This window comes from Cryptomeria japonica, chromosome 8 (genome assembly GCF_030272615.1).
Source record: "Cryptomeria japonica chromosome 8, Sugi_1.0, whole genome shotgun sequence".
Lineage (NCBI taxonomy): Eukaryota > Viridiplantae > Streptophyta > Pinopsida > Cupressales > Cupressaceae > Cryptomeria > Cryptomeria japonica.
In genome coordinates this window covers 463,245,115-463,258,537 of record NC_081412.1, presented here as the reverse complement: position 1 = coordinate 463,258,537, position 13,423 = coordinate 463,245,115, and the positions used below count along the sequence as shown (strand labels likewise).

Sequence of the window (13,423 nt, the reverse complement as noted above, 5' to 3'; positions counted from 1 at the left end):
ATAGCCTTGCCTATATAAGCAGGCTCATATTCATCATATGTAATGATTGATGATCCAGTTGATCAATATTTTCATCTTGATAGAATACCGTTTATTCATATCATCTATTTTGTCTCTTTCTATTGTACTTTTCATTGAGCTCTTGATCTTGGCAAAATCTCACATGGTATCAGAGCCTTGGAGCGTCTTTGATTAGTCATTTTGGAGGCTTCTATTTTTGGATCCGGGGAGGTGCTATTTTTGGGGGTGTCCTATGGAGATTTGGACATCATGGTTAAGTTCGGAAGGACATTTCCAAGTCCCGCCGCTCCAGCTCTAACATCCACCGCCGGCTGTTGCAGTCTCCTCTCCACTCGAGCGCTCCCTCCTGACCATGCTGCTTCCCACCGCGGTTGCTGCTCCACGTGGATGCCTCTGGTCTGACCCTGACCCCATCATCTTCATCTTCCCGACAACCTTCCCGGCTTCCTCCATGCCACTACCGCCTCCGCCTCTAGCAGCCTGCTTTACCTTTGTGCCAACTGCTCTTGTTTGCCAGCTGCCAACTACCTTGCTTCCTGGTAGGAATCCAAAAAAACTGACAGGCCCACGTCCACCACATGGCAGGCGGCCACTAGCCTGTGGGTAATATCCGTACACACAGTCAGTAGTGCCACATCATCTCATCCGTACGGTCAGCCAAGGGAGCAACAATCATTTTGATGGTCATACAACCTTCAATTTTAAGCTCATGGATTGCTGATGTTAGCGCTACATCAACATTTTTTGGAATTTTTGTACCCCCCTCTCATTGAGCTTTTCAGTTTTGCAGTTTAACTTTGGATGACCATATCTTTCTCATTTTTGCTCCTTTTTTAGTGCAATGTTTTTTGAAATGGGCTAGAATTTCATGCTCTTTGCAGTGGTAGAAGAATTTTCTGATTTTGATGGATGGATTTTTAGAATTTGTAGATCTTCATGACTGTACTTGTCTAATCCCAGATTTTGGAACTTCAGAGGCTTCGTTTGGGGTCATACAACCTCCTTTTCAGGTGCCATTTTTTTTGAAAGTGCATACTTTTTTGCCTACTTTTATAATCTGCCATTAGTTTACAGTTATTTTGAGTAGAAATTGTGCTTTTAGTGTTTGGCCATTCTTGGCTTATTTGGTACTTTTATTTCGCTTGGATCTTAGTTTAGATCACTAGCAATATTTGTTGAAGTCTCTTATATCTCATTTTGAGAAGTTGTGAAGTTGAAATCAAAAGTCCACCTTGCCTTATTTTGCAAGTGGCCCATTGTATACGCACTAAGTATAAAGTGCCAAATCAACATTTCTTTTTTTTTTTTTGGGGGGGGGGGGGGTTCTTGATTGAGTAATTTGGGGGGGTGTCTTGTATGATTGTGCCTCTCTCTAAATTGTGTTTTTTCATTTTGGTGCTATGTGTTCTCCTAAATTTCCACTTTTAACTCCTCATAATTATGCTTCATGGAAGATAAAGGCATGGAGTAAACTAATGGAAAAAATGACTCATTCATTATGTAAATGGAATAGTTACATCACCACCCGATCCTAAGGATGATCCTAATGCTCAAATTGAATGGCTCACTAAGAACGCTATGGCACTTGGAACTCTTAGAAAGTATGTATCAGGTGACCTCATTTTTCACATTGATAAGCGTACTGCAATTAAAGAGGCTTGGGATATTTATGAGAAATTGTATGGACAAGTTGACAAGATTAAGGGCTAAAAGCTTGATAGAAAAATAACAACTTTAGATCCCAAGGATTTTGATACAATCCAAGATTATGTGACAAAAGCAAATGAGCTAGTGGAAAAGCTAAAGGATTGTGGAATTGATAAAAAGGATACTCAATTGGTTTATAACTTGTTGGACAATCTTCCTTCAGAGTATGTAGCCTTTGTATCTAGATTTCACACCCATAGGTTAGCTCAAGGATCCTCATACACTTCTCCCTCATTTGATTCATTCACACAGATGTTGATAATTGAGCAATCTAAGTTGACCAAGATGGAGATTCTCAAATCTCCAAAGTCACAAGCTTTGGTGGCTAATAAAGGGAATCAAAGCAATCAAGGACAATGAAAGAATCAAAAGCAACTTAATTCAAAACCACAACAAGATGGAGCACAATCCTCCTCTCCACAACAAGGTGATTTTACATCCTCACCTAAGAGGAAATATTATAAGGACAATCTTTTTTGTGCATGTTACAAGAAGTCAGAACATGATGAACATCATTGTTACAAGAAGGATATTGATGAGTTGAAGAATCTTCTTGAGAAGAACAAAGTCAACTTGCCTTCCAGAATGTCTACATCAGCTTCTTCAAGGATAAAGGAAAAGATCACTCTTTTGGGATAGTTAAAGGAAAGGGACAAGCTCTTTGTGCTACTAAAAGTCATGATTTTGGGAGATGGCTTCTAGATTCAAGGGCTTCTCATCATATGGCATCTTCATAGTCTATGTTCTCTTCATTTGAGCCTTACCACATGCTGCAGATTTTGATGGGCAATCATACATACATGGATGTGATTGGGAAATGATCTATTGCCACTGGGGATAACTCCTTCAATCATATGTTGTGTGTACCCCATTTGACAAGCAATCTTCTTTCCATCTATCAAATCACACATGAGGCAACTAGGAAAACTGTAGAGTTCACACCTGATTTAGTTATCGTTCGAGACTTGGAGACTAGAGATATCATTGTGACTGGGGTGGTTGATCATGCATCTAAGTTGTCCTCTTTTTCATATTTTGGTCCTATTGATGAGGTTGATTCTTCATATGTTGCTGATTCATATTTTGAGAACTTTGGGTACTTGAACTTGGGTGTTCTCACATGTGACCCCATTCTTGATCCTTGAATTTCATCTCCTCCTCTTGATATCACATCACCTATTGCACCTGATGATGTAGCTAGTGTGATAGTTTTGCCTTCTTGTGATTCAGTGCAACAGGATATTTCTTGTCTTCTAGCTTCAGTTTATTGCAATGATTATTTGAAAGACATTGCAGGCTTGTTTGTGGAGTCCTACATTGTAGATTTGGGAGACATCATTGATGACACTCATCTTCTCTTTGATGAAGATGATCCTTCTTTGATTGTTGCGAGGGAACACTCTGACCCTCTTGTGCATTCTCTACATGATCCTTCTTTCAAGGTTGATGTGATTGTGGATACTTTTGTACATCAGTTGGAGGAGGTCTCTTTATTCTTAGAGGACACATGTGAGTCTTTGGATATTGTTCTACATTCATCTCCACTAGATATTGTAGTGCCTTTTTCAGCAGTGTGGAGTAGTTCACCACCTTTGGAGGGGGTAACTTTCAACATTGACATGGGGACACTTAAGCAGTTTTTACAGATTCCATTCATCATGATTTTTTTTACTACCTCTTCCCTTCATGATTGGGGAGACTTCGTGGATTCAAATTTTGTTTTGTTTCTTCCTAAGGGGAGGAATGTTGTTCGACATTTGTGGAGCAGTTTCTTCACTCATCATCAAGCTTCTATCATTGGTGCAGATTCTACATTGAGGGGGGGCTACCTAGCTTCTCTTCTTCTCTCATATGGGGGGGACTTTTTCCTCACATGGGGTTTTGTTCCTCACATACTTCTTTGAGAGTTCTTTGTATATGGTTTTCATCTCTCTTTTTGGGGGAGGGTTTTTTCCCATTGGGTTTTTCTCTCTTTCCCCGCTTCATGAGAGATTTCATTGCATTGGTTTGTGTACATTTGCATTTGTACATGGGTACCTAACATGGCCTAGTAGCAAGGTCCCATCTTTCATTGCTTAGTTGCATTGTAGACTTAAGTGCATTCCCCTAAGTTGCACTCAAGGGGGGGTGTTGGTGTAATAAATTATTCATCTTGGATATTATTACACCTTACTTAAGTTTACTTAGGTACATGCATATCATAGTAGTTTGGGTATGAGACACTTGGGTGTTTGTGCCACATTGGGATAGTGTGTAGGATAATTTCCACATTTTGTGGTCTTATCTTGTTGTTATATTCCACCTTCGGTGGGTGATCCACCTCATGTGGAATATATTATTGTTTCTCCTACCTACCTACCCTTGTTTCTTATTGAGCCACATATCATGTTTGTGTGCTCACATATCCATATAGCCTTTCCTATATAAGCAAGCTCATATTCATTGTATGTAACGATTAATGATCCAGTTGATCAATATTTTCATCTTGATAGAATACCGTTTATTCATATCATCTATTTTGTCTCTCTATTATACTTTTCATTGAGCTCTTGATCTTGGCAAAATCTCACAGTATTGATAAGATACATAATCTATAGCACCATAAGAACCAATAGAGAAGAGGAGTGTCACATCGACTTCTAATGGTTGTATTTTGTGGGTACCAAATTTTATGCATGCTTTGAAGAATAATCTTCTAACTAAACATATAATATTATGACACAAGATGACGAGTCACATAGGTGAGAAGAGTTTAAGGGACCTAAAAATAAAAAATGAGTTTAGATATGAATTTATTTTTGTATTTGATTTCTATGAGATTTGTGTGGATGCAAAATAGAATAAAATTTAATTTTACTCTAGTTCTCATAAATATTCTAGAGTATTGGACCTAATCCATTTTGATGCACTTTGTCTTATGAATATTCTTTTGATTTCTAAATATGTTAATTATGTATCTTTCATTAATGACTATGATATAAAGGCATGAGTATATTTACCTATAAGTAAATATCCAGTCTCTAGTTAGTTTAAAGAGTTTAAGGATCTTATAATGGATTAGATTAGTAGGAAGATTAAGATTATAAGGATTGATAATAACAATGAACTTTTCTTAATAGATTTGAATAGATTATATAAGGATCATGACATAGAAAGATGTAATACAATTCCATACGAGTATAAACAAATATATTTTTAGAAATAATGAAAAAGATGTTTATAAATAATGATAAGAGCATGTACAATAAATTTGGTTTGGAACATTTTTGGTTGAATTGCTTTCCACAAATTGTTGTCTAGTTAACTAATTTCCTACATCTCTTGTTGGGAAGACACACATGGAGGTATGGATAGGACGAAAACCTTCATTAAGACATATTCAAGTCTTTGGTTATGAGGCATATGATCATGTGCATAAGGAGAAGTGGTATAGGTTGAAGAATAAGATTATAAAATGTATCATTGTTGGCTATAGTATTGTTGTGAAAGAGCACAAGCTTTGCAATCTTGTGGCCAAAAAAGTGTTGTATAGTATAAGTTTTATCTTCAAAGAAGTTAAAATTATTCCACAATATTACATTTAGCTAAGGATGGAAAATAAGATATTTCTCAACTATCACCAAGGACCAAGAACATTGAACTAGAAGTCCTTGGAGGAAATGAATAATAAGAGAGCTTAGATAGTTCAAAAGTTCCTAAAGAGGAGATGGAACCCCCACCTCATCTTTTGAGGAGGCCCAACTGACATAGAAAATAACTTGATAGGTACAATCCTCTTGATTGGAGGTGTATTTTTCTTTGATTAAGTTACTAAAATATATGTGCTTAAGATTATGAATGAGGTTATGGGTGTGGATGCTATATAATTTTGGAAAGTGGCCATGGATGGGAGATGAAAGTATTAAATACAAATGACATAAGGGATGGTGATTTTCTAATGGATGAAAAGTCATTGGACACAAAATGGTCAAAGGGATATTCAAAATTAAGAGTAGTCTAGATGACTACATTTAGAAGGACAAGGAAATATTGGTTTCAAAGGGATATTTTTCGGTTGAGGGAATTGATTATGGGGATATTTTCTCTTTAACTACTAGGTTTACATTTATTATACTCTTATTATCTATTTTTGTATATTTTGATCTTGAAATTGAGCATATGGATGTGAAGAAAACTTTTATTCTTGATGATTTGTAACACCCCACCAAGGAACCCTAGAGGATAAGAGAAAACTATAGAAGGGATGCATTTTTTTTTGAAGTAATTAGATGTCATCATACATATCATATATACAAGTATAATGATCAACCTTTAGATATGGTCAAATAATTGTTAACCAACTAAGCACATGCGAAAGACTTAACACTTGGATTTCCATCCGAGATAACTCAAGTCACCTCTAAGGGTTCCTTGACATTGCTACCTAAGCAATTCATCCAAGACTAGGTCAATAACTCTTGACCCTCTAGGAGATGACTAAATAATTCTCTATAACTAATTTAAACACATCTCTGTTCATTTTATAGAGCATACTTGAAGAATGCAAAACATATGAGATCATACTTCATGTTTGATCCCAATACTAGTGCACGTTAATAAATACCCATACATATCCAATAATAAATATTACATCCATATTGAATTGAAATTTTTAATACATACATGATCAATGATAAAATATACAGATGATTACATCATACAAGGAAGAGATGAGAATGTGAAGAATCTAGTGCTGAGTAAGGAGATAAAATCCATTGTACCAATCATGACCAAGTCCTCTGGTCCTTAATGGCGATTGTCAATGCCACCACACCATGTGGTACCCTTAGGTCAACCCTACTGTCCTCGTGGAGATAGTCACATGACCCAAATAGTCATACAATAATACATGGGACAACAGTGGGATTACACAAGAGCCAAACATGGAGAAAATGCTCAATATAAACCTATAAACCAACAAGAGTCATAAAGAAACATCAAGATGATGATTCTGATAATGCATCACTCACATTAAAGAACAACAATCAAGTAAGAGAAGATGCCTAATAAATCAACAAGTAAAATACCAAAAGATCAAGGAAGCATCCTTAGCCAGAAACAATAAGGACAAGGAGGCACTTGCAAGAGAAATACCAAAATTCCATCCGACATATCACAATGAGATAACCAAAAGATGAAGGAAAAGTAAATCCATAGGGTGTTACTCAACTACCATGACCTAGATACTAGAGTGCCAGTGTAGGGAGTGTCATCATGTATGCTCATGAGAATGCACCACATGAAACTGAGCATTCTCTTATATAGATGAGGATGACAATTATGCAAAATCTGATGCCACATGTATGGACATTCCACTCCAGGTAATATCCAACACCTACACATGTGAGAATACCTTCCTAGGTCATCCTTAGCCTCGTACTAGTACTCAATTAATGTTTTATCCCATCCCAAATTTATTATTAGGTTATCACTTGATTAAATAACTCCCATACTATGATTGCTAGCATGCCACTTTGGGCTGGGGACACATTGGAATCCACTCCCTAAAGCCACTTTAGTACCTAGTCCTAGGGTCATCCCATTCATTGAATGAGTATTAGAATAAAACACAATGTAATGGATCACTTTCCATAACCTCAATTACATGAATTATCTCTTTTACACAATGCCTTCTCAACAATATACAAGGTGTACTCAATTGGTCATGCTACCAAGAGAATGAATCCACTTGATCCCATTATAAAATACAATAATATAGAATGATACAAATAATCTACTCAAGATATCTATAAGTACTGAAACATCCATAACAATTGCTCATATTAAAAGCTATCAATTCAATACACTTGGGTAGGCATGGGCCACATACTGATATCAAAACTATCAATACCAATGTAAATCAACATGCAAACATAAAATGCATCATATCAAGAATAGATACACATACTCATCATCATAATATAATCACAAGAGATAATATACTCAATCATAACAAATCCATAACTAAAAGAGCAATCTCTAGGTCTTTTAGTCAAGAATTCAAACCTAGATTGATCTCAATTCAAAAGTATAAATGTAAATTCACTTTGGCATCCCATATAAACATGCATTGAAATAAAAATTCATCATATGATAATTCAATTGGATCCACACACCAAGCCAAGAGGTAGGACAACTCATTAAACTCTCCAAGAAGGACAAAAACCCAAAAATCAATATAGAGTAGACAATTGCGAAATTCTAGAAGCAATTGAAAATTTTTATAAGAAAATGAAAAATTAAAATAAAATTTGTTAAATTACTCAATAAAATGTGAAATTCAATTAGTAATTGTGAAATTAAAACTTTAATTTCATGAATTTGGGCTTCAAATGCATAATTTTGCATTGAGAATGAAAATTTGGGTTTGAGATTCAACTAGGGCATCAAAATTTATAAATAGAAGGTTTGAAAGGACTAAATATAGGACACACCCATTTTATAAAACCCTAAATACATCCTAAAAAACATAATTAAATTATCCAAACAAGTATCTTAAGGGATCTTGGGCATCAACTTCTTAAAAACAACTCATTTCTTCATCAAATTCTAACACACAGTCAAAATACATGAATCAAACACTTAGGGGATCAAATCACCATTTCAACATGATCAAAAATAAATTCCTAAAGCATCCTAAACAACCAAAATGGATTCAATGGAGGAACAAATAGGAATGAAGAAGAAACTAACTCCAAATTGGAGAAATGCTCAATCTCAAACTAGAAATCTCACACTCCACTAATGCTCACACGAATTGGACAACAAAAAGAATCAACCATTTCAAATCCATCCATCCCATACCCAAAAAGTATCTCTTACAAAATAATTTCATCTCAACAATCCTCATTTTTGCTAACAAGGAGGTTTTTGAGAGCCAAACAGGAAAAAAAAATATCAAAAAATGAACTCATTAAACAAATATAAATACACTTTTAGGAGTGAGAATATAATAATAATAAAACCAAATTAAAACTCAATTAAAAAATAAACTCCCAAAAGACCCCCATAGATAATCATTCAAATCTCATTCCAAAAAATGCATATAAGACATATACCACATTAAAATATAGAATTACTATTATGCATGCAATAAGATGACATATCTGAATTGATTGATTATGCACAAACAATCATTACGAGTTGAATCAACATGACAAATAGGTATTCGACAACTAGTTGGGGCTCAAAACCATAAAATAATTAAAATAATCAAAACAAGGGAATTGCCCTAATATGGGGCATAGGTTTTGGCTTGGGATAATTGGCCAATGTGCTATCTCCTATTTACCACTGTTGGGGATGTAAGAATGCTCAAAGCTATGGATCCAAGTGGAGTTAATGCCCTGTATTTGTTGTCATTGAAACATTCATATGTCAAGTGTACCTTCTCATGCATGTGTATCTATATAAATACTCAAATCATTGAAGGGGAATTTTATCATCATTTGAATTCTCATATCATTGAATGAAATGATATCATCCCTTGATGAACTTATAAGGCACTAAGAGGCGGGGTGAATCAGTGAAAGTAAAAACAATACAAATCTGATTATTAATTTTACCAACTTAAGACTCAATAGGCTTATACGAAATGACAACAAGTTTATACGTGGAAAACCCAAATGGGAAAAACCACTATGGGAGTTAGAACCCACAAGATCCACTATCTGTAGTATAGAGATCTGATTGGTTAAGGTCTACAACACTCGGTTAGGCGCACACCCTATTAGGAGTGTCTAAGCTCGATTAAGGGCTTTACAAAAGGCCAATGAGGACCAACCCTACTAGGATCAACCCAAGTTACTGGGATTTGCAAACACAAGTTAATGTGTCACCTAGTTAGAGGATTTAATGATTAGATCTGTTAGGATCTGACTGCACTCTATTAAAGTGACCTTGTAAGAGGATTTTCTTGCTGCAACTATTAGGGAGACAACAAGTACAAATGATCTGAGTATAACACCTTCTGTGTTTGATAAGACCCACTTCAAAATATTACAACATCACATAGACTTCATCTTTCAACTCCTCTAATCATCGCACTATCAGAAATACATAATTCATTAATGATCTCTCACACTATCAAGCTCATACACATATATCCTTTCATACCTCATCACACATTTAAAATAATCATAGGGTCATATAGAACCTTGTTACAACTCCCTAGGTTCAATGCATCTAGAAAATATTGAATTGTACGCTTTAGTTATGTCAGCTACCGATATAAAAAATCCAATTATGTGTCGTTTTACCGATCTGAGTGATTTTCATCACTACCGGTTAAGTCTTCATCAACTAATCTGTTCAGTCAAACAAATCTCATTCATCTAATTGAATTTGTACATGCGGTCACAAACATATCTTCATCCAATAGTCTTCAATGCTTCTGCAAAACTACATCATCTCATTCTTCATGCTTTTCACGTACCAGTTGTTGGAATGCAACACTGTCAGTCTTTTACCGGTTGAAGTCCTAATAACCAGTTCTGATAAAATTGTCTCTGCTAACCAGTTAAGCCTTGCCGGTTGAGCTGTAGGACTTAGATGACTTAAAGAAACATAGTTTCCATCAATGACAACATACAAAATAGTCATCATACATAAATCTAGTCTTTTTACACAACAGACATAAATCGGTTGCATCAAGCAAACACACATTACTTCAAATGATCAAATGCCAACAATCTCCCCCTTTGGCATTAATGACAACACTTAGGAATTTTTTTCAACCAAGTGTGTAGAACAAAAATTGACTTCATGACATACACTCCCCCTTAGCAATTGCATGTTGTTATAATAAAAGGCATTACTCCCCCTTAACTTTACATACAAAATTGACTCTTAAACTAATTCTACTCCCCCTTTGACAACAATGCCAAATAAAGAAGTAAAATACATACATTACATCAAAATTTGTCATCAAAACTGCATGTATATATAGAGATAAAAGTTTTAAGGTCTTTACAATGCAATTCTTAAGAAAACATCACTGAAATGAAACTTCAACAGTTTTAGATCATTGTCCCAAGTTTCTAACAATGTCTCGGTAATCTCAACATGTGTCAGTATCTGTGCTGTGAAATTTTCCATAGAATCATCTGTACTCATCTCTAGAGTAGCCAAAATTGCCTCTGACTCTGTGAATTCTCTCTGAAGAATATCTACTTTTGGAAGTAGTTGAGTCTGGAGTTCCTTCTGTGATCTGACCTATTTTACTTGCTCAGTTTCATATAGTTCTAAGTGGTGTTGTAAATCAACAACCTTTCTACCAAAAGCGATTACTGAGTCCTATACTGGTATGAATGTTTCACTTAACTTTTGTAACTCCTCCATATTAGCTCTCTTCTTTCTCAAGCCACCAAAAATAGTGAAAATTGGGAGATAGTAGTCAAAATCTTATAGCTGGTTTTCAATCAGGTCTTCAACAAATCTTTATTCACCATTAGGGATAATTTGCCTTTATCTATTACAACCATTAACTATTCTTCCCTTTTCTGCACGTAATCCTTTTCAATAGAAATTTATGCATCTTCTTCAAGGGTTTTAAGTTGTTCATCGACATCAACAACTAACTGTCCAAGTTTGGCAATAGGGGTAGCCAAATGTTTTGTATTAGTCTCTGGTAGGAGACTTGACAAATTATCAACAACGGTCCTTATAGTCTCTGCTTCTCTTTGCTATTCCTTCAATCTTTTCTTTTGTGCATGGGATTGCATTGCGATATCAATTTCCATTAACTCTGAAGAACTCAAATTGTCCATATCAATAAGACCTTTAATACTCACGGAGTCATCATCATCATCATCATCTTTTGTTTCCTTTAGTTTGGATTCAGGAGGAACCTTAGGAGTTGACTTTATTTCTTTTGTTCTCCTCTCCTCTTCCTCCTTCTCTGTTTCCTTCTCTTCCTCCTTATCTTTTTTTGTCTTCTCTTCATTAGTAGTGTCCTTGACTGATGGTGGATTTTCAACAGTTTGTTCTTTCACCGGTGCTTCCTTTTCCTTATCAACTTTATCATTCTAATTATCCTTAGTAGCAAAATTTACATTTACATCTACACTTACATTGACTAGTGTAGTCTGAGTCTCTGTTGATTGTGCATTCACCGGTTGCTCAGTTGAGCACTTGTCTTTTGCTATCTTGTCATCTTTGTTTTCTTCTCGTTCTTGCTGAGTTTCAAACATCTGTACATCAACTTTAGAAACATCTATATTGTCAGCAGTCTTAACAACATTATCATAATTACCGATATCATCATCTGTTATATCTATCGGTTTAGTATCAACAGGGTCATCATACATATACTTGTTTTCTGGTTCAAAATCTATGATTTTTACTCCCTTAAGAAGTTCTTCTAACTTTGTCTTTTCAGGGGTATCATCCTCAATTTCTTCATCTTTGTCCTATTCTTCATTGGGGATAAGACCTAAAGCCTTTTTTCATCAAAATCTCAATCTCCTTTTGGATTGATTCAGTCTCTCCAATAAGCATTCTTGTTAATATTTTCTTTGATCTGAAAAATGCTTTCATATTAGTCTTTATTTGTTCAATTTCCTCTTCAATTTCCTCTGATTGCAAGTGTTTAAGTGTATAATCAATAAATTCTTTATCTAGGCTAATTGTCGCTTGCACCTTGCATCGATCAAATTATATAAAGAATCTGGAAGCTCTCCTTGCAACTCAATGAGGGCTCTGCTATATTTATTCATACTGAAGATGACTGCATCTTCAATCTCCCTTTTTTGACTTTTAGATAAATGAACAAATAATGTATTCAAACATTTTTATATCCCATACTCCTTAATTATTCAAACCATTCTACTAAAAGAATTTTCTAATGTAAATGGTTTCTTAGATGCTTTACCTTTACCAGTAGACTCCTGCTTCTTAGCACTTTCCCTTAGTGATCTCTTATCTTCTTCTAATTCTACCTCCTCTACATCTGTCACCTGTTTATTAGCCTTTTACTTATTTCTTTTACCGGTTTGGGAAGACGCAATAGGAGGTTCAACAAGTTTAGATTTCCTCTGAAAGTGTATTTTAGAGGGTTTACCTCTCTGGGATTCAACGGGCTTTACCTTTGTTTCTTCTACCTCCTTCTTTTTTGCTTCTTTGGCTGCTCACCATATGCACTCAAGATTGCAATATGACAAATTAAATTCAAAATATTCTTTTTATTTGCACTTTATCTACCGCAATAAATGCATTTATTGACAAAACCCTAAAATGCCTTAAAACACTCTAAAGTATATTACCGGTTGCAAAAGATATATGTTATTTACCGGTTATGATCCAAAAACACATCAAAACATCAAACTGCATCAGAATATGCAGATTTAACTTACAATACTTCATCTAGGGGTTCATCTCAAGATTTGACATTATGTACACCCCAAGTTGTAGAAACAACTTAGTTTGCTAGAGATGGATTCTCCACATTAGGTGAAGAATCTGATTCCTTAGATGGTTTCTTATAAGTCTTCTTATTTTAGGATCTATTCATCTCAGCTCTGGTTTTTTCGATATCAATTTTCTTCTTTTCTTTTTGGTCTATAGGATTATTCACTGGTTGGTTCTTGTTGGTGTTGGAAATAAGCCACACTTGGACTAACAATGGAATAGTCCAAGAGAGGCCAGTAGCTCAGTGGTA

The 13,423-nt window shown here is 35.2% G+C and overlaps 1 protein-coding gene across 1 annotated transcript; it reads right to left on the bottom strand.

The window, feature by feature from the left end:
* Positions 1–315: 315 nt before the first annotated feature.
* LOC131034953 (uncharacterized) lies at positions 316–12,074 on the bottom strand. Its single transcript, XM_057966568.2, has 3 exons — positions 11,838–12,074; positions 11,559–11,792; positions 316–618 (listed from the first exon to the last, which is right to left on the bottom strand). The coding sequence occupies exons 1-3, from the start codon at positions 12,072–12,074 to the stop codon at positions 316–318; spliced, it is 774 nt and encodes a 257-aa protein (XP_057822551.2).
* Positions 12,075–13,423: the final 1,349 nt, after the last annotated feature.